The 22,497-nt window shown below is 37.2% G+C and overlaps 1 protein-coding gene across 3 annotated transcripts in view; it reads left to right on the forward strand.

Annotated features, from left to right (window-relative positions):
- The window catches only part of LOC149552741 (nuclear pore complex protein), a 245,634-nt gene that overhangs the window by 149,325 nt on the left and 73,812 nt on the right, over positions 1-22,497 (forward strand). For all 3 annotated transcript variants that reach the window (XM_089788287.1, XM_089788288.1, XM_089788286.1), the window contains exon 11: positions 7,255-7,353. In XM_089788287.1, the coding sequence (XP_089644413.1) occupies positions 7,255-7,353 (99 nt within the window). The remainder of the gene's footprint in view (positions 1-7,254; positions 7,354-22,497) is intronic.

The following is a 22,497-nucleotide window of genomic DNA, read 5'->3' on the forward strand; positions in this document are numbered from 1 at the left end:
CTCTTTTCCCCACATGAGAATGCAAGTACAAGTCCCACCAATATGCATTCCATGAACCTCCATATGGCTACCCTATGGTTAAAGAAGAATTTTCCACATGTTTGCTGGATACATAGTATGGCTTACACCTATTTAAGCATGCTATGTTTCTATTTCATTACACTTTACTCCCCATTTGCATATTTTAAAGTTCGCTGTTCGCATAGGCAATCCATTCAAAAAACCCGTTTCCAAATTTGAACCATTCCGAGCTTGACCCACTTGCTCATTTGCTATTCATTAGTCATTCCATCCAAAATCAATATCCATAACTTGCCCAAAATCCGTGTTTTTTACACCAGAAACTTGCCATGGACCCCTCACATGAAGATGTTCTTACACTATGGGATTTTCATGTAACAATTGTGCAGGCTTACCACTCTAAATGTCAAGAGAACCTACTCCAACAAAAGGCAAAGAAATAAAAAGAATAAAGTACTAGTATGATGAGTATCATAAGCCCATTCCACCATTACAAGTCACTTCTTATTGTGATGGAGTGCGGATATTGACATATCTCATATGAACATTGAAGAATTCCTTGCCAGAGTTAATGTTGAGGGTATTGAGAATATGATATGGATCAAGTGAAGTCGTATTCATTTGCTGTCCACTTTCCCCTTGGCAAAGGTGAGCCGAAATTCATTCTTGCATGTGCAAGACACTTTGATGCATCTTCTCGGACCATTAGAGATCAAAATTGTAATACTATCATTAGTCTTGATCTTGAGACTATTGATCTTATTTTCCATGTTCCTCATACTCCAATTGTTAAAAGCATAACAAGACAAGAAGCCTTGGAGCGATAGAACGAGGATACCTCCTATTGCACTAAGTTCATCAATGATAATTGGTTGATCACTAAGAGGCCGTATCTAGTTAGATGGCCAAAAGGTTTGCGCCGCTGTGATTTCAAAGAAGAGATTAATGATCTCACCATGTTGTTTAGTTGCTTAGCAGGGTTCAACGATTAACACCTTCGAACCGTGGATGTACAAGTACATTTCTCTCATTATAAGGTCAAAGAAGAAAATATTTTGGGCTGAATTAGTGAGTGATGTAATTTGTGACCAACTGGTGAATGTGCTAACTGCAGGCGTGTTCAACATGAACTCCTACTTGGTGTATATTCTGCCCTAGGTTCGTTTTCAGTCTTATCAACCAAAAGTGAGATGTTTGTGGTGCACGTGTGGGAGTACTATGATTAGTAGCCTCTAAAGCAAAGTCGGATACACTTCGAAGGGTTTAGGATGCCTTCTTTGGGCATTACATGTGCTTTATTGATAAAGAACTCCCAAACAAGCAAGTTTCTAGTCTGGTGTGGAATGAAGTGAATGAGTATGGTTGCATGTTTCTACAGTTTCCCAACTTCACATATCTACGAGTTGTATGTGCCAAGGTAGAGCCATACACCCTACCAAGGTACCCTACAAGTAGGATTGTACTGATGGAACTGGCAAGACAACTCATGGAACTAAAAAAACAATAAAATTGCAAAAACAATATGTTTCAAAGATAGTTGAAACAGTGGTAGAACCATCAGGGTTGTGACATCCAACCTATATTGGGGTCTTAAGGGTGTTAATTTTTTGAAGTATGGTATTAATCCATGCTTTATTTGTGTTCTTCATGATGATTCCTCTTCTTATACATTTCATTTATTAGTTGTCTTTCTGCCTTATGATCCCTTTCTACATGAAGCTCCTGTAATGTCATTAAGTGCTTGTTGAGGATTTGTGGAAATGGTTGAGAAATGTATCCACTTCTTACTCAACTATTCCAAATTGTTTTGTACAACACTTGTTTCATTTTGGCTTCTTTGTGAACATGCTGGATACACAAGGTCCTTTGTGAGTTTGTCCACTCTTTGTTCGTTAGACCATAGTTCAAAATCTCATTCTCTGCCACTTATCAGTGAGGGAAAAAAATATTACTCAGGAAATATCAGAGATAAGTCACTAAATTCTCGAGAATTTAAAAAATGACCCAAATTTAATTAAAAATGCAATTTTTTGTAAAATTCAATAAGTAGATGCATCTAATGAGTTAGTAAGTGAGTAACAAACCAAACAAGCTGATCTAGATATATATTAATGCAATAAGTAAGAAAATCGCATCCTCATGTGGAATGCTGATGTAGTCAAAGGCTTTGAACTCTAAAGCAAACTGCATATACCAAATTGTCTTTGCAAAAGGATAAGCAAATACAAATGTCAAGTACAATATGAAACCAGCCTACATGTTCCTCTTCTGCCTCCCAGTAGTTCTAGTAAAAACAATGGGAGAGGGAGGGGGTCTAGTGGCTCTAGCCCTAGTAGTCCTCTGTGATGTAGATGCTACTGCCACTGGTGTTGGTGCTAGAGTTGACAATGACACCTTATTCTCTGAAACCTCACTATTAATTTCATCACTCTCACTGCCCTCCTCTTGAATGTCATCCAGTCTCAGCCTCCTCCATAGCTTACCTCTCCAAATCACATATGTCACCCACTATGAACAATGGAGGCTACACCTGTGTTGTCCAATCACCAAAAGGATCCATGTCATCCAGAGTAAGTGGCTCGACTGGTGATGACTCTACCTTTCTTAGGCGCAACTTAAGGTTATATTGCACAAAGACAAGGTCATTTAGGCATTTCTATGCCAACTTTTTCCTCATCCCGGTGTGAATGGCTTTGAGTAAGCCCCAATTACGCTCATGATTGGATGAGCTACATGGTTGACATAACATGCGAAGGGCAAGTTTTTGCAGATTTGGGACATTTCCATTGCAATTTCATTGCCAAGCATCTGCAAGATAAATATTAAAGAGTTAGAAAGCAAGGTAAGGAAAAGTTTTTGTAGCATAGTATTTAGATACTTATCATGAATGTTAGAAAATCCAAATTCTGAATATTGTCCTTGGTGTTTGAGTGTGTCTTCCTCTCTTTAACATGTTTGAGGAGAATAGCTTGCTCGTTTCGTTTTGATACAATTCCATCTCGACCACAATGAGGTCTCTCACCTCAATGTTAGGTACCATCCTCTACATGCATTCATTGAAGGCCTTCATGACCTCTCCATTGGGATCCCTGTATGATCAAGAGAAGCGGAAACGAGGAATGAGGCAACACCTCGCCTGATGATATCAATAATTTCCCATATGGGCTCAAACTTTAGGCTATTCCACCTATATTGTTTCTAACAACCTCTCTGGTCCTATCCATGGTCTCATAAAGGGAACCCATTGGGGTTTGTTCTCCATCTACCAAGTGGGGAACTTTAACGAAGGGCTTCACCACCTACAATTGAAACACAGAAAACAATTATTAATCAAAGACCAATAAATCAATAATGAAAGACTTGATTATTGAATACAGAAAAATTAAATGTTCAACTTTTGAAGTTTCCAAGTTACCTCTGCAATTTTTGTAGCTAGATCCAAAACGTGGCTGTCAAAGTCAATGCGTGCAACACTCAATCCATTGAGCTTCTCTGAACCATCGAGCTTTTCTACATAACTTCACTCTAGCCATGATGGACTTACAAAATTTTGCCTCAAAGGAATCATATGAAGAACACTTTGCAATGTGAAAAAAATCATTGCAAATCTTGTGACCGTCGGTCTAATCAACTCCTCATGGGTGAAGTCTCTTATCAAGCAAAGGACCCAAGGGTGATTGTAGATCTATTTTGTTATTTTCCTTGCATCTTCTACAACCGATTTCACCCAATCCAATTTCCCTATAACCTTCAAAAAAGGTCAATGGCATTCGCTACACAAGGAGATCAAAAGAGTGTGTTTATGCTTTTCTTGTAAGATCCTACTTGCTGCATTGTCAGTTATGATTTGCACGACATTTTCAGTCCTAACCTCCATCACATCATTCTCTAGCATTAGAGCTAAAGTGTCAACTGTCTTTACCTTGTTGAAAGCATGCAAGGATTTAAGAAAAGCTATTTGATCCTTGCAAGAAACCAAAAAGTTGATGATAGTATGGTTTCTTTTATCCTTCCATCCATCTGAATGTATGGTGCAGCTATACTGTTTCCATTGTAATTTTTGCTCTTCAACCACATCTTCAACTCTAGAAACATCATCTTTGAGTAATCGACAAGCACAAAATAAAAGATGGCATGATTAAAAACAAATTACATTGAATAAAAATAAGTAAATTGTAAAACTTAAAAGTATTAAAATTTGAAACAAGTAAACTAACCTCCCAGTCAAGTCGCCAGGAGTAGGTGACTTATAGACCTTTCCTGCTACAATACAACTAATCGCAAAATTCAGAAAATATGGACTTGCAACAACATTGAAGGCAATGTTAAAAAACACAAAATCAGCACATTGAATGTCAACTTGCTGGTGCACAACCCCGTTCAATCCAATACCCTCTAGTGATGGTTGTGCTCTAGGTGTTTTTCTATGCACAAAAGAACCATCAAGAGAAGATTTCTCTAGTCTACTAGAACCAACGGAAGTGCAAGATGAGTGGATGGTAGGTGTGTGGATCTGTGGGCCATGGAGAGAGCCCACAATGCCCTCAAATGCTGCTTCTTCATTGAGGTTGACTGGGATACTTGGTTATAACCTACATCATTTCATTATGATTATTGGTTAAGCACAATCCAAACTCCAAACGAGTAATGGAGATTAGAAAATAATAAATGACTCTTATTGGAGACATACCTTGTGATTTAGAAATGGCTGAGCTCATGGCCAATTTGGCCCTTTCCTTCTCAACTTTTTCTCTTCTTTGGCATCGAGAAAGGCAAGCATCTCTCTTTTTGTTTCTTCGGTGGTTGCATCACAAACCCTTGTGTTACGCTTTTAATACCAGCAAGGTGGCATTCCAAATAAGATGTGCCTCCAAGAATTTGATTTTTGCATTTTACACAGATCACACTATTATACTTAGTTACTTTGAAGGCATCTCCATGCGTTGTCTCTAGTCCTTTTAGGGTGTGTGCCTACAAAACCAGATGGACACACGCCTATGGGGCCACTGCCAGATACTGCAACTGAGCCAATTGTAGAAGAATCCATATTTGCCAATTAATGTAAAATCAACCTACATATACAATACACTAATTGTAGCCATAAATTTAGATATTTAATAAACATATTTAGGAACAAACTAAATTAGATTATATGTTTTGATAGAAGCTGAAACTTGAAAGGAAAAAAACCAAAAATGTGTTAGGTTATGAAATTATTGAGAAAACTATGTTTTTTTTGAAAAAATTGCAAAAATATCATGTTAGATCTTAGTCATTACTTTCTAAAACGTGTTAGAAAACATTGCAAATGTTACTCAAGAGATTCGATAAAGTTGCATGCAATTAAGGCAACACAAATCGATTTTTAACTCGAAAGAAAAATAACTTAGAATACTTACTTGAGAATCCGGATTCACTTGAAAAGAGCTTTGAATCCCCTTCAAATTCAATTATGCAATCGATCAACAAGTCTTCTGAACACTATTCTCTCCTCCACAACCGTTCTCTCTTCCAAGCATTCTAGAATGTAAACAAATGAAATGAAACTCACTGCTGGGTATCTTGGTTTTGACATTCCGGTGTGCGATAAAATAGTGTGTTATTGTGAAAAGTTGGATAGAGTGATATAGCCCCAACTTCTTGTCGAGAAGTTTCAAACTTCTCAACCGAGATTTTGGTGTGAAAAACACGTATTTTCTCCCCATGCCAAATGTTTTGTGAGAAGTTGATATCTATGCCACTTATCAGTGAGATTTTAAGCTATGGGTTAGACTACACTACTTCTTTAACTAGTTATCCCTTATATATGCCCATTCTTACATATTAATTGTAACCCTGGTTTCCGATCAAACTTCTTTGAGGCAAAAATGTGATTGCTTAGTCCTTTATTTGACAAGGGTAGTACCTACATAAACAAACATAAAAAAAAATGCATGCAAGAATAAGTAGCAGATGTATATCTTTATATATATGTTCTTACATATAAGTATACTAGGGAAGATCAGCCAACTAATGGGGTTGTCCCTGTGTAGGAGAGAAACTTCAAAATGGGGAGCGAATAGTGGTCATTAAGAAATCCATTATATTTGTTTACAATAATCAAAGCAACTAATCGAAGCCAACAAGTACTTAAATAGCTGGCTATTGTCAAATCTTACAATCACATTCATTTTAATTATAACTGTTTTCACTAGCTACATTGAGTTCCACAAGTCCTTAAAATAGCATGTGAATTTGTGATGGCTGATGTATCAATTGACTCATAAACACTTAGAACCTATGGATGTGCACATAAACAAATACGTTTCAGTGTGTGCATGCTTGTGTACATGTGGGTGGGGTGCAAGTTGTTGCATGCACATTTAAGTGCTTGTGGCTATCAACATTTTTGAGACTGCATAGATTTCCAGATTGAAATTTATGGTTCATTATTTGCACATTGCCTTTTAGCCATTTTAGTGCATTATATTAGGAGTCAAGGTCTTCCTCTTATCTGGAAATGGCACTAGACGTGGATCAGATTTTTGGGGTATAAAATGAAGACCATATTTGATTCGTCAAAATCATTTTTAGCACCTGGACTATGGAGAATCCATAGTGTTGAATGTGATACATAGCTAGATAGTAAGATGCCATCAGCCATAAAGGACATAGCAAAATTGGTTTTATTAATAATGGAAGTACCTAGGTAGACAGAGAAGACTGTTTTACAGTTTACTATTGATTTGCAACAAAATGTAAATTGTCAAATATTCATTGTTTGAAATGTCCTAGAAGGTCTGTGTGCCATGGAACATTTTATCATGGCAAAGTATGTTTTGAGATATGTGTGAGGGAATATTTAATGTCCAAGAGATTATTACCTGATTTTAGGTAATGGTAAAAAAGAACTGCTCTCCAGATGAAAACCAGCTTAGTTATTCTGGGGCTGAGGGTTTAGTTGAAAACCTTTGTCTTTTTAAAAATCTTAAGAGCATGTAGTGATGAGGTTTTAATAAGAGGTTAACATCTTTCGTTCAAGAATTGAGTTTTTTTAATAGAATTATGTGAGACTTGCCTAGAAATTATGATTGTATAAACACCCTACTTTCAGTGGACTGCTATTTTGCTAAGACACAGGCATGGTCATTTGAGGGTAAAAGAAAATACAATATTGTAATTTTCTACACCATGATTAGATTTCCTTAGATTTATTTGTCATTTTATGCTCACACATGAATTCCTATTTTGCAGAAAATCGCTCAGCAAGATGGTGGAAGGTATGAAACAGCTATTTATGCTGCACAATGTAGTAATTTGAAGCAGTTACTGCCTGTTTGCAGGGACTGGGAGGTAACTGATGCTTCATGAATAATTATTTATGTTATTCATTAATGAAATACTGGTTTAACTGATAATATAATACAGCTTTGATTGTCACAGTGAATTGTAGTGGTTTCCAGTGGTTCTCCAAATAGTCCATATAACAGTTTCCATGTAGAAGCATTTATTTTTTGGTGTCTTGTCTATCATGAAATTTGTGGGAGATGCCATTGCTTAGAACAAAGGTTTTTGTTGTTCTCTATCCACTATCTTCTGCTATCCTGATTAGTTATGCTTCTTCTCGAGGTCATCACTTTTTACTTTAAGCATAGATCTCTTTGAAGAGGTCCATGGTCTACTAGATTTGTTGTTTCCTTCTTTTGTCTTGTAGAGCTTTACTCTGTTTTCCCTTTGAGGGTGATATTTTGCTGACTTGTTTGGGAATACTGTAACATGCAAGTTTCATAGCATCCACATTACATTTGAAAAACTGCAGAATTTTCCAATATTTTAGTAGCTCATTATGAAGCAATACATGAACATGAATCTGCACCAGTGACTGTTTTACCAATTAATGGGTAAGGCCGACCAAATGGAGTTGTCAGTTCGACATTTTCTGTTTGTTATGCCATTGGTCGAAAATTGACACATTGGTTAAAAAAGGCCCCACTATAGTGAACTTATAAAGAAAAATGCATAACGAAATAGAGTCATCGATTGCACATAGTGGGGATCTAACAACAAGCATGGGATCACAAAGTTTTCAATTTGATAAGTTGAATTTGTTGTGCTATTGGATAAAAGTTATGTTTGTTAGGTGATTGGTAGGCCTAGTGTTATTAAATTATCTTTTGTAGAGACTTTGGACAAAAGTATTTATAGTACTAGAGAAATGCCGCTTTGGTGCTCTTTGTAGCTATACTCAAATTGACATAGTTTTTTGACACGGCTATTCACTAAGAGATGACTATTTACGCTAAGTAATTGGTAAAATATTTGATGTATTAGCAAAATGATCGAGAGATCATTATAAAGAATTTACAAGTTAAAAGAAAAGTTTCTACTAAGACATTTAAGAAGGAATCTTATCTAAAATAAATTACATAATTGACCATTAAAGTAATAATAATGTTCTAGTACCCTTCCTTAATGGTCAATCTATCAACAACAACAAGCTGTCCCCTAAATTTAACAAACTTATTTGGACCAAGTGGCTTGGTGAGAATGTCTATAGTATGATCCGTTGTTGGAATATATAGCAAGTGAACTATCTTGTCGTCAACCAACTATCGAATGTAATGACAATAAATGTCCACATGTTTGTTTCTTTCATGGAAGACTAGGTTCTTGGCAAGCTTGAGAACTCTGTAATTATTAGAGAGCAAGAGAGTCAACCCTACTTGAGATAAATGCATATTTGCAAGCATCCGATGAAGCACAAACTGGCTCACAAACCTTCTTAATAGCTCCTCGATACTCAACTTTTACGGAGGAGAGTGAGACTGCATGCCACTTCTTACTAGTGCAAGTGATTGCACCAGATCCCAAGTTAAATACATATCCAAAAGTTGATGCCTTATCATCAACTATACCTGCCCAATTGAAATATGTGAACCTATTGAGTTTGGAATCATGATTCCTAGTGTAAAGTATTCCATGATCAGAGGTGGCATTTAGATAACGTAGCGCATGCTTCGGTGCTACTCAATAATCAGCCTTCGGGGCTGTTGTGAAGTGTGAAATGTAGCTCACTATGAAATTGAGATCAGGTCTAGTGGAATGAGATAGATGAGACTGCCCAGTATTAGCCTGTAAGTGGTCTTCTTAACAGGAGGATAATTAGATTGGGCCAACAACTTTAATCCATTATCCATAGGTGTGGATGCAGATTTACAGGTTTGCATTTGAAATGTGTCAAGCAAGTTCCTTGCATAATTAAACTGAAATAAAAATGCTACCATCAATCTACGAATCTTCAACACCTAAACAATAATGGAAAAGCTCCAAATTTGTGATTTAAAAATCCTTGAACAGATCTTGTTTGATTTCTGCAATCAAATGTGTTGAACTGTCAGTAATGATCAAGTCATCCATATTGACAACAAGAAAGAGAATATTGCCACAAGAGTGTTCAATATACAAATCACTATCAAAAGGGAAATACCGAAAACCATGAGCAACCACATACTGATCAATCTTGATTTACCACGCTCAAGGTGTTTGTTTGAGTCCATAGAGTGCTTTCTTGAGTCAACATACTTGGTGGTCTTTGACAACAACCTTGAGACTAGGAGGCTACGTCTTATCCAGCAGCTTACCAATTAGGAAGGCACTCTTAACATCCCTCTGATGGACTTTCCATCTGAATTGAGGTACAATGGCGAAAAGAAGAATTGTATTCATCTTGGCAGCAGGAGCAAAAGTCTCCTCATAATTAAAACCCTGCTGCTGTGTGAACCTATAGGAAACTTATCAAGTTATCTACCCTTGTATTTATGTACGGTACCAGCTGCATGATATTTGACCTTATACACCCATTTGCAGTTAATGGGCTTCTTCCCTAGAGGAAGATCAAAGAGAACCCAGGTGTTGTTCTTCATAAGATTATAGTATTCCACATCCATAACTTTTTCCTACCCTGGAATCTCTTTTGCCTCAAATGTTTGAGGCTCATAAATACTATGAATGTTGGTCATAAGAGAAAAGTTAGTTGTATCTGGCTATTTGTAAGTTCATGAGGACAAAGATGGCTGATGGTCTTAGCCCAACATTTAGGTTAGAGAGTAGATGTGTCAACATCAAATGGAAGAGGGATAGTTGGCTAGAGGCCAAAGAGGATTTGCAATGGGTGAAAGATTAACATAATGTGAAGGAAAGCCAATTAATGCATCATTAAATTTAGATTCTGCATCATCTCTCCCATTAGGTCGACCTAACAAAAGACATGCACCTGAATCAGAGGCCTTCAAAGGTTGATCCTTAGAATTCTGCAGATACGAGGAAGACAGAAATGGTCCTCATTCTTCATCATAGACAGCATCTCTGATGGAAGAATAGCATAGTTACACCGCCCTAGGAGACGGGGGACGGGGGAACGGGGGGACAAGTTTCCGAGACGGGGGGACAGAGGGACCTTGATTTGGGGACGGCGGCGGGGGACGGGGGGGTGGCGAAGGGAGCAGGGGTGTATGTACTATACATATGATACTTAAAATGCTAGTTATGAAAAGATGTACTACAATTATACAATATAAGATACATAGATGTAAAAAACATTGAACATTGCATTGAAGTTTTCAACTAGAATGTCATGATTCATGATCAAATAAGTTATAACAAACAAACAATGAACATTGAACATTGAACATCAGAAAATATTCGAAATAATAAATATTAGTCTATATATCAGTCTTCAGATCAATAGTATGAGTATCTAGATTCTACTATCTAATAGTAATCAATGATCATATGAGTCATGACTCATGACATAAAGATGATTACAATTAAGTATCATGTACCATGAACCATGATATCAAAATAAGTATATAATGCAAACAAAAACTACAAGTCTCAAAGAGTCCAAATCAAAATGCCAAATCAATGATCAATGATCATCCCCTGGGGGTTGAAACTCATCACCACTGGAACTATCAGTCTCTCCAAGATCAAGAGCTGAAAAGGGAACACCAACTAGCCCTGTGGTTGGATCTAAAGCATCCTCCTCATCAATCTGCGATGGCTCCTCAGGCTCTACATCCCATCGTGATGCTGGGCTTTCCTTGTACACACTTGTGGTGCGGTCATTGATATGCAACACACTGTGTACAGCCACTAGCTTCTCTGCTCTTTGAGAGGTAAGTCTATTCCTCTTAAGAGAGTGGATGAAGCTATATGTAGACCAATTCCTCTCAGAAGCTGAGGAACTAGAAACCTGAGATGAAAAATAATTGGCTAATGTAAGACTCGGGAATTAGAAGTTGAACAATGATCATTGAACAATAAACAATGAAAAGTTAAAAGTTGAGGAACTAAGTACCCGGGACAGCAAACGAATAGCTAGTGTGGTGGTTGTAGATTTCGGTCCATAAGCTGACCACCACAAAATGAGATCCTCTTGTGCCATAGTCTTGATATCCGCCTTTGCCGCTTGTTTGTAACCCCGAAGAGTAGCAAATTTGGTCCACTCAATGCGAACCTTAGCTGCTGTCTCAGGGTCATACATCCTGTCTATGCACTTGAAGAACCCTTCCTTCACCTGAAAAATTTTAAAAAGTACAAATTATTAGCAAATAGAAGAATCAAGATACTAGTAATGTGAATGATTTTAATTCATAAAATGATAAGAATCTAACTCTTAAAGTGTTATATAATAATAATAATATAAATCACCTCATCATCGTGAAGTGGTGTAACTCTACCAGGCCTAGTCATGTACCACCTCGGATTCAATGCATATGCAACCATGTGTAAGGGTGTGTTAAGTTTGTCCCATCTACGCTGAATAATACGCCGAATGTGATCATTGTAGAAGGCTAACGTGGGGTCCTTCTCTCGCACAACTACCCTCATCTGCCCAAGCATAGAATCAATGCACTTATACACCTCTCCAAGTGTGGGTGCATCCCCATCTCCATACTTGATCACCTCAAAGACTGGCCTAATAATAGAAACAATGTATTTTGCATCGCTCCAAAATACATCACTCTTAACTATATCCTTCACCCTTATCCCCTGCTCTGACCTAGAACCATCCCACCTATTCCATTCATTTGTCATAACCATTAGTTGCAGTGGCTCCTGTAAATCAAGCATTCTCTCCAAGAGAATGAAATAGGATGCATATCGTGTCTCAACTGGCTTCAAGAACTCCTTGTTGGCGAAGCTCCTAAATAGTGCATGTGAGGTGTGGTGGTTGTAGATATACATCTGCACATCTCTAGCATCACTCACCACTCCCTTTATTCAACTAATCTTCCCCATGTCCTTTAGAGCATTGTTCATAGCATGCACACAACAAGGAGTCCACCAAATATGCCGATATGTGGCCTCAATAAGCCTCCCTGCAGCTCTGCACACATGAGCTGCATCTGTCACTACTTGGACCACATTTTGTGGCCCAATCTCCTCAATGGCTTCTCGAAGAATCTGAAACTGAAAACCAGCATCTTTTCGATGCCCCGAACAATCAACCGCCCTAAGAAAGAATGGGCCCTTTGTACATGTGACTATGACATTGATGAGTGGACGGTGTCTAATGTCCGTCCACCCATCCATGACAACGCTACACCTCGATTCCTCCCAAACAACCCTCATGGTCTCCATGGACTCACCAATCTTGGCATACTCATCATCCAAGATTTTAGTCCTCAATTTGTGCTCACTTGGTGGCACATATGATGGTAATCCCGCCTTCGCTACTTTCTGAAATGCCTCCTTAAAATAAGGAGACCGAGCAATGTGAAGTGGAACGCCATTGGCAAATAACATTCTCCCAATGTATGCATCTAACTTCTCTCTCGTCTGGGCTGCAAACAATTCTGCTATAGGGTTGTTGTCACTAGATTGTGCCCTGCGTTTCCCCTTGCTCGTCTCAGCTGCTGCTACACCTATAGAGCTATAAGTAGAGGAAGGTACGGAGGCTGCCCCTGGCAATGAAGTAGATGAAGCTCTATGCTGTGGTCTAGAAGAAGACATGCGTTGGTGTTGTTGCCCCTGTATTTGTTGCTCATGCACCTCCTGTATAGTCTGAATCTGTTGCCTACCAGCCAAAGTAGTAGGCACTGGAAGGCCCAAGTCCTCTGGAACTCCCCAAAGCTTGTTGAATTCAATTCTAATCTTCAAGTTTGTGGATTCACCCAAAAACTTACATGGTTGGACACCTTTACCTGTCCAAAAGAGGAAATGTGCATTCACTCTAGTGATGCTACCATACCAATCTTCACCACAAATATTGCATCTCCACTTTCTTGTGCCACCTGTTCCTTGTCCGCTTGTTATTCTAGTGGCAAATTGTTTTCAAGGAGATTTTGGATCAAACTTACCCCTAGCCCACTGTGCCAAAGCTGGGGAGGGGCAATCAGTAGATGGAGTACCAGATAGTATAAAACCAGTACCCATGGAAGTGGAACTAGTTTGGGCCCCTTGCTGATTTGGCCCAACCGGAATCGCAATGTCACTCTCATGGTCACCCCTCTCAACAGTGTTATCATCATCCTCAACCCCAACCTCAGGCTCAGGCTCATATTCTGATTCACTGCCACTATTTGAATGAAATTCCATCTCATCATCACTATGAGTATATATTGTGACACTGCATTTCACAAAATGAAAAAACAAAAATTAATAAAGCTAAATTATTGATGTGAAAGGAACGGAAGCAGGATTGTCATAGATGTCAAAGGGATTCACAAATAGATATTTCAAAGAGTTCAATGATAACAGAGGTCGTCATTAAAAAAAAAAAAACATTCATAAACACGCATTTCAAAATTCGTTAGAAAGTTAGAAACCCTACCTTTTGCTTTAAAAACTTCAACAAGATTCGGTGAACCGGAACCTAGAACCACCCTCCTCTTCTTCTTCTTGCTCCTAAGCTCTCCTTTTTCACTTGCAAACACTCTCTTCATTCTTGCACAAACCCTTATCTCAGCTCTTCACTCTTCTTCTTCTTGCTGTTGCAAACAATGAGAAATGCAAATGTGAATCAAAATGAAGAATAGAAGGGTTTTAAACAAAGGAGGAGGAATGGATGGGCCCCACAATCCAATACAATAAATAAAAAACATTAAAACATTTTAAAAATGCGTTCAACTTTTTGTTTTTTTATGTGTCTTTTTTGCTTGCCGCGGGAGACGTCTAGGCGTCCCCCCACAACGAAGGAGACTCCTTGCCGCCCCCCCGCACCCGTCTCGGAGACGTCTCCCCGTCTCGGAGACGTCTCGCCGTCTCTGGCGGCGGTGGCGCTTTGAGTGGCGCCGCCCGAAACGCCGAGATGCCGTCCCCCCGTCCCGGGGACGTTCTCGTCTCCGAGACGGCCCAGATTTTGGGGGGGGACGCGTCCCCGTGTTACACTGAAGAATAGTCATTGATGGGAAAGGAACGGAAGCAGGATTGTCATAGATGTCAAAGGGATTCACAAAGAAAGGACAAGATTGTTAGAATAACCTTCATCGATGTCAAAGGTTTGAAAGGACAAGAAGAAAAGCTATGATGTATGAACAAGCAGCCGATAGTGTATAAAGAATAAGAAAGAGAATAATTATAGTATCAGCTGAAAGTGATAGAATACTCACAATGGTAAATGGAGATACACTACAAAGAGAATAAAAAAGATGATGGGAATTGAATATCACTTAAGTATAGCAATAGATTTGAAATTACAAATAGATTGAAGACATGTATATTGACTTGCAACAGAATAAATGGGTAAACAAGAATATGTAACACTAAATCTGCAAAAGTGAGTTAGGGAAATTGTTCAGTTTCAAAGGTTCAATTTATTTATTCAAATTATACCTTCATACAGAGATGATTGAAGCTAGGCAACACATGAAAGTCAAGACTTGCAGAATCTGACACTACATGCTATTGATTAATCAAAACATGAAGACTCACCATTGAAGGATATTGGGGAGTAGTTACATACAAGCAAAGATAATATGTACAATTAAAGCTGCAAGCTAAACAATATTAGAACATTATGAACGCACTCTTTATGGCATAGATGACTCTTAGAATGCAGAGATGATAAATAAGAGGCCATTACTTTTGTGGCGACAGTAAATCAAAGAAGAACTGATGATGACATGAATAGAAATTAGCACAATGATTGAAACTATAAACTTGTCTCTCTTTAAAAGATACACAGACACACAGCGGTGGAAGTTGTATATGACAGTATACAAATAAAGAGAGGTTCTAAAGTTTTCTGCAAACCATGGTGATAAATATACAGCGACAGCAATGGTAACTGTGTTGAAATTAATCCCCAAACACGACAATCATTGAAGAGTCTAAAGTGAGTAAAATCCATGCATCTAGATAGCAGCGATTATGCTCTAAAAAAAAACGGTGAGTATGTCAAGAAGCAGTGACGTCTGAAGCCATATGAACATTATGCAAACACAAGGACCATCTCTACCACATTCATAGTGCAGTTAGCAAAGGCGATAATTATACAGGAGTATCAGGTTTCTATGATATATTTGGAATTAGAACCACATCAGCCATATTTCTGGTCAGGAGTTTAGAAAATGGATTAACAGAGACTATGCGGCGATGAATAAGAAATGAATGTGGCAGCAATAATGTGCAGTAAAGTTTGAAAGAGTATATTAAGGCACAATGATAATAATTTTTAATATATTGGGTTCCTGCTAAGTCATAAGGAAGTTGATGTCGGTATGCTACATTACAAACACATTATATTATTAATGTTATAGACTATTGAAACACTGCTATATAATGTTTAAAATATAATTTATAAACTCAGAAGTTTTCTTATAAGAGAGGTGACTTTTTGAAAGGTCACATTAATATATATAAATGACTAATGGTTCATTTAGAAAAAAAGGTGAGACGTTGAAGAAGTAAGCATTGAAAAGAAGTTTGTGATATGTGAAAGATGATAATGAGTTGAAAATTAAAAGAACACATAAAAGAGTTGTGGAGTACAAGAGTATGGGAGTGACAGAGAAAGAAAATGAGAGAGTAAGTGGGGAGAGTATGCTGTGAAAAAATGATGATTGAAAGAAGTTTGGAAAATATCAGAATACTTAAGGATGAGAGAATAAAGAGCAGTGCAATAAAGAAATAATTGGTTATATATATTCAGACTTGTCTATATAATTATATTATGTGTGAAAACCAGCAATAAAAGACTAAGGAGGGGTTCGAGTATAAAGAGACAGATTAAAATAATATATAGATAGATTTATTTATCTATTATATATTGATATTAAAAGAAAAGGACAAAGAACAATTTGAAAGATATAAAAACAAGAGGATTTGTGAAGATATATATGTGAAAGAAAAATATAAAAGAGTGATCATTGTCCCCAATATTGCCAAGGTGGAAAAGAAGTTTTATGTGTAGTGGGTTGGTGCTCATGAAGACACTAGTGGGGGTTGGTGCTTCCAGTAGGTCGATGCCTGTAAAATGTGGGAGTTGGGGCTTCTAGTGAGTCGGTGCTCATAAACAGAGGGATTGGAGACTCTAGTAGGTTGGAGCCTACAAAAAATTGTAAAAGAACAAGTTTAGATATAAAGTAATTATTTACTAGTGGTTTTCTCCCGCATTGGGTTTCCACGTGAACATTGTGTAATTGAGTTCATGTGTTTATTTCAGAATTTGAAGTTATTGCTTGGATACAAGTTTTAAATCGACAAAGTTGTTATTATATTGGTTAAGCCCCCCTCTCTCAATATAGTTGGGTGCTCTTTAATCTTGATTGAAGGTAAGACAAACAATGTGTACATCAATCACTTAGTAAGCCTTATGGTTGTCATTATATCTTGTATACATGAGCTTCTAACTCTTGGAATCCAACTTGGAGCGTTGAGCTTCTGGAATCCATACGTATGCTAAAGAGCCAAAAAAATCTAAATGGCTGATCTTAGGTTTGCGACAAGTCTAGGCTTCTTCAATAGTCTTCCCCTTAGCAACATGTATGGGAGACCTATTAAGGAGATAGGCTATAGTAAGCATTGCTTCTGCCCAATATTTCTTTCGATCATTTCTAAATTCAATTAGAGACGTGGCCCTTTCTATAATGGTGTGGTTGTTGTTGAAGTTTGTAGATGCAATAGAAATATGTTTGCTATGATCTTTATGGTCATTTTAAGCTGAAAGAGATATTTGTGATTATATTTAAGTTAATATTATGCAAAAAGACATGTGTCATATGTCATGCAAAGAGGCATGTGTATGGAAATGTGAAGTGTAAATGTGTGGAAATATAAAGGGTCTTATTTTTGGGAGTCAAAGAGTCGCGTGATAGATGAAGACTCATATTCAATCTATTAATGTCATTGATTGGTATATTCAATATTGTAAAATGTGAAGTAAAAGCTTTGTACTCAAATATTTTATCATCAATAAAAGAGATATTTTGCTGGTGTGGCTGGGTTTTTCCCTTTAAGTGGAAGGGTTTTTGTAGGAGAAATTTTTTGAGTTTTTTGTATATTTTATTTTATTTTCTTATTTTGTGTTTTCTTTATTTTTGGACTAAAAACTTAACACTTGTGACCCTTTACGACGTTGTTTTGTTCAGCGGTGTATGGTGTGGTTAATTGACATTTTTTGCCATGTGTATCACAAAAAGTGGAGAAAGCAGTAGAACAAAATTGTCCCATTATTAGACCTAAGAGATAGAATAGAATTGCCATACTCTTTTTCTACTAAGGCCTTACATTTGTGAAATGTAGTAAACACATTAGTTTTTTGTTGAAGAAAGTACAACCTTATTTTCCTATTGATATCATCAACAAAAAGTAAGAAGTATGCGCAAATAGTAACAAAAGTAGTGTTCTTGGGACTACATATATCAACATGAACCAATTGTAGTACCTTAGCGGCTTTTCGTAAGTGACCATCCTTGAACGATGTCCTGTGTTGTTGTCCAGCTTGACAAGTTCCACAAACTCGCTAATTCTGAGTCTGAATTTCAGGTAGGCCAAGTACTAAATCATCTTGAACAAGTTGAGCAAAATAGTGAATGTTCAGGTGACCTTATTATTGGTGCTAGAGATAGAAGATGATTTTGCTGCGAAGACATACTCAGGGTAATCAACAATATCCACGAGTTTGTATGGACCATGATCTTCAATACCAACAACTAAAGTAGCACTTGTCGAACGATCAACTATCTAACACTTGTGTGTATTGAATACCATATCAAGTTGAGGAGAATACCACATAAATTGACTTACTTAGAGTAGGTTAAGCTCCATGCCAGGAACATAGTATACATTAAGGAAAATGAGATTCCTTCCACCAGATTGTATTTGAACGTTGCTCTTGCCAACGATAGTAAACTCTTCTCCAAATATAAGTGAGTCAATAAAGGGATTAAAATTTGTAAACCAATCATACCTATGAGTGAAATGCCGAGAAGCAACAAAATCTATATATGAAGGAAAAGATTTCACATGGTCTGCAGGTCTTTTAATCGTGAAGGCGTAAAATGTAGACTCTTTCCACTTTGTGTGCTCAACAACATTGGCTTTAGATTGAGACCCTCCCTGCTAATACTTTTAAGAAACCAACTAATTGCAATAATCCTTGAGCAAATAACCATATTTGCAACAGTAGTTACAATTCACCTCCTTTTTTGGACCATTCTGAGACTGACTGGAGCCCTTTCGTTGAGATGATTGAGGGTGTTGAGATTCACCTTTATCCTTGTGAAAGGATTTGGCTGAAAAAGCTTGCTTTGAGGAGGACGAGGTGACACTGCTATCAAACTGTTGTCTCTAGTGATCTTGCTGTAGAAGTTTGGTGCACAATTTTGGAAAATTTAGAACAATTTTAGTGGAAGTAATGTTGAGTCTCTATAAAGTGCTTATACGATTTAGGTATACAATTCAAGGTGATGACTACCATATCTTGTTCCTCCATATTTCGACTGATAACTTTGAGTTGATCTCAAATGTCAATAAGCTTTATGGGATATTCTTGTAAGGAAATCCATTATGATGGAGAACAATTGGTTCTTTATTGAGGACGCTTGACTCTTGTCAGATGTCTCATGTAACTCCTTCAGACGCTTCTAGATGTTTGTTGCAGGCTTGCCACAAGGAATCCAAGGCAACTGATAATTTGTAATAGAGAGCTTGAGAAGCATTACAACTTCTCAATTTTGGTCATCAAGCTTATCTTGGTTTGCTTGGAGTGTGGTAGGATGATTCTTTATGTGCAAAACAATTGTATCATGGCGATGGCATTCGAAGATTGTTAGCATGCATTGCTTCCAGGGTTTATTATTTTTGCCATTAAATCTCTAATTGCCTTCCAACTTTAAGTTGGTCAATGATGCAACCCTACACGTTTCCCAATGCACAAAAAATGAGGAGTAAAGAAGAGGCGATTGCAAAGGTTTTGAAACACAAATCGCAATGCAGATAATAGAGGCAAGTGCAATTCCAAACTTCAAGAATAATGAAGTATAATTGGCAGAAAATTTGAGATAATTTTCCAGCTAACCTAGAAAAATCTGATGAAGACCCATAAGAGATTTGGAAAACTTTGAAAGAATTTGAAATTAGAGTAAAATTCCAATTAGTACAAAATTCGAGACACAAAAACCAAGGTACCCAAAACATTATGATGACGACCCAGTTGAGACCTCGAGAAACGCATCAAGACTGTGTAGGTAATTGTTCAAGCAACAAAGGATCTGCTAGATTCAAAATCCTAGCCAACTGAAAAATACCAATTTTTATGTAAAGATAGGAATTTATTTTATATAGAACTTGCGAGCCTTGCCATGAGGCATTCTAGTCATGGGATCTTGAGATCATTTTGGATTAGTTTGTTGGTTGGAGATAGTACTGGCATTGCTCGAGGAAAAGTAATTGTGTGGGAGAGAAGACTGCAATTTCCCCTTTTTGCGCCTTCCCTAGTACCAATGTTTCTATCAGGGTTGGCCGAATATTTGGTTCCCATACTCTAGCAAATTGAATAGGACACATGTAGGAGCTTATGGAAACATTTGCGGGCTTTGAAGGCCAATTTGACTAGTTTTGTGCAGTCTCCTAGATTTTAGGAATACCTATTTTCTAGGAATGGATTGGGGACTAGCAGGGACACACTACGAGACCTTAGGGAAAAGCCTTGACACTTTTCCACCGTTCCTATTTTTGAGGAGAGTCCTCAATTTTAGAAGACTATTAGTTAGCTCACAGTGGTCAGACAACATGAGTGGATAGGGGTTATAAGTCAAAACTCAAATCAGGGTTGAGATGAGTGAGATATAAATAATTTAATTATTTTTTATGTCAGGTGTGAATCGAATAGTAATAAAAAGTGACTATCATAATCACTTTATAATAATATTGTATAATAAAGGGGGTTTTGTGCACAACTCCCTAGGTGGTTAGATGAGTCATCACTTTGGATTGGCCACCTTTTTAGCAATAAAAATTGAGCCTCTTCATAGATCAATCCATAGGAGGGGAAATTAATAAAACAAAGCATTACTTTATAATGTTTGAAAAGGGAGGGAAAACCATAGAAGCCATTTGGATTGGCTGAAGAATAGAAAACAAGAAAATAAAAGAAAGGCGCCATTGTTTGGACATTCAGATTTGGAAAACAAACTTATCAATTGTTAGCATTGAGCGGGGATTTTCAGCAGATCTACACTTTTTAAGAAAGTGTAGATACCACACAAAGGTGATTTTACAATAGGGCTAGAACACAGATTGATTGGAGGAAAAAGAACACTTGTTCCAGCGAATAGCAGTGCAGATATTCATTAGAAAACTTTAGAATTGTCTCAGAGTTGTATCTCTAATTATTTCCAGATTTCGATCAGTTGTACGACCTTCCATAGACCGGTCATTGACCAAGTTGCTGCTGACTATGAGTCCTCAGAGAAGTTTTGGACTGATTTTTTCTTTTTCCTTGTGGTAGTTTGGTAGATAAGGTACAGACAGGGAATCATAAGTACCTTTTAGCATTTCACCAGAAGCTAGGGCACACCATCTAGCCAAATAGCTTTAAAGTGACATTGTTTTGTTTCAGCTGTGGTGTAGGGATCGCTACAGAGTAGTTCTTCACTTGAATTTTGAAGTTTCCAGTCAGTGGCAGCAACTCTGCAGTAAGCAGTCCCATATAAATGTTTATTTCTGTCACTGTATGGCATGAGCTTAAATGATTTATGTGGTACAGCCTTGTATTTATTGCAAATTTCAAATAAAATCAGGTTAATCAAAATTTGGTGGTTAGAATTTAGAATTGGTTTTTAATCAGTTGTTATCGGTATTTGTTAATTTTATATATTGCAAACATTATTCATCAAAAACTCAAAAAAATTAAATGAACAAAAAACCCACAAATTGTCGGTATTGCTGCAAAAATTCAGACTTAGGCAGAATACACATTCTGGTGCGCACTACACTTTTTTTGTGTTCAAGACTTCATTGTAGTTTAAGAGTAGAACTATGATCGTCAAGCTTGTGGATTGGAAGATTTGTCATACTTGATTTTCTTATAGGGTTTACCAGTGTCACTTCAGATTTGATCCAACCATCATACATCAGCATGCTGCATAACGGTATTGCTGCAAAAATTCAGACTTAGGCAGAATACACATTCTGGTGCACACTACACTTTTTTTGTGTTCAAGACTTCATTGTAGTTTAAGAGTAGAACTATGATCGTCAAGCTTGTGGATTGGAAGATTTGTCATACTTGATTTTCTTATAGGGTTTACCAGTGTCACTTCAGATTTGATCCAACCATCATACATCAGCATGCTGCATAACTGCGCTGGAAGGAGAAAAATAGGAGATTAGCTACATGCTATCAACCATGCCTTCTTATTAGGTAGTGCAACCCACATATAGTGCTGCACTAGGTAATAGAGGATTTGGTTCCACTTAGCAGCTCATCAAGAGTTATCAAGCAGATCTATCCCTTTTGTAGCAATCTTTAGATTGTATAACAGTGATTTCATTCTCAGTAGGGTACAGTTCCACTTACATGGTAAACGGTATCTATATTTGCATTATTTAGTGTTTTTCTTTTGTTTTTGCATATCAACACTACATTGGTACGCTGTTAAACAAAATTTTAGTGTGAACAATCTTATTGTTTGTTATACTTTCAGCTGATAATCTATATATTGAATTATAATAATATTTCATAATAATATGGCCTGAATTCTGGTGGTTGATAGAAGCATGTTGTAGTTATTTATATGTCTCAGATATGGAAATTTACAATTTCATTTGGAGTGTTTCAGTGTTGGTACAGAACCCTGGTTGGGAGAATCCAGCAACATAGCCTATATAAATACATGGGCATGTGTAAATCCATAGATACAAATTGTAGCAAAAAATGTTTGAAAGTAAATTGGGAAACCAAAGGATAAAGATATTTAAAGAATGCATTATAACCATGACAACTATCAGGTTAGAGTTTTTGAAATAGGGGAAATGATAGTGTTTAGG

Source organism: Cupressus sempervirens, chromosome 6, assembly GCF_028749045.1.
Source record: "Cupressus sempervirens isolate cs-2001-9-10 chromosome 6, ASM2874904v1, whole genome shotgun sequence".
Lineage (NCBI taxonomy): Eukaryota > Viridiplantae > Streptophyta > Pinopsida > Cupressales > Cupressaceae > Cupressus > Cupressus sempervirens.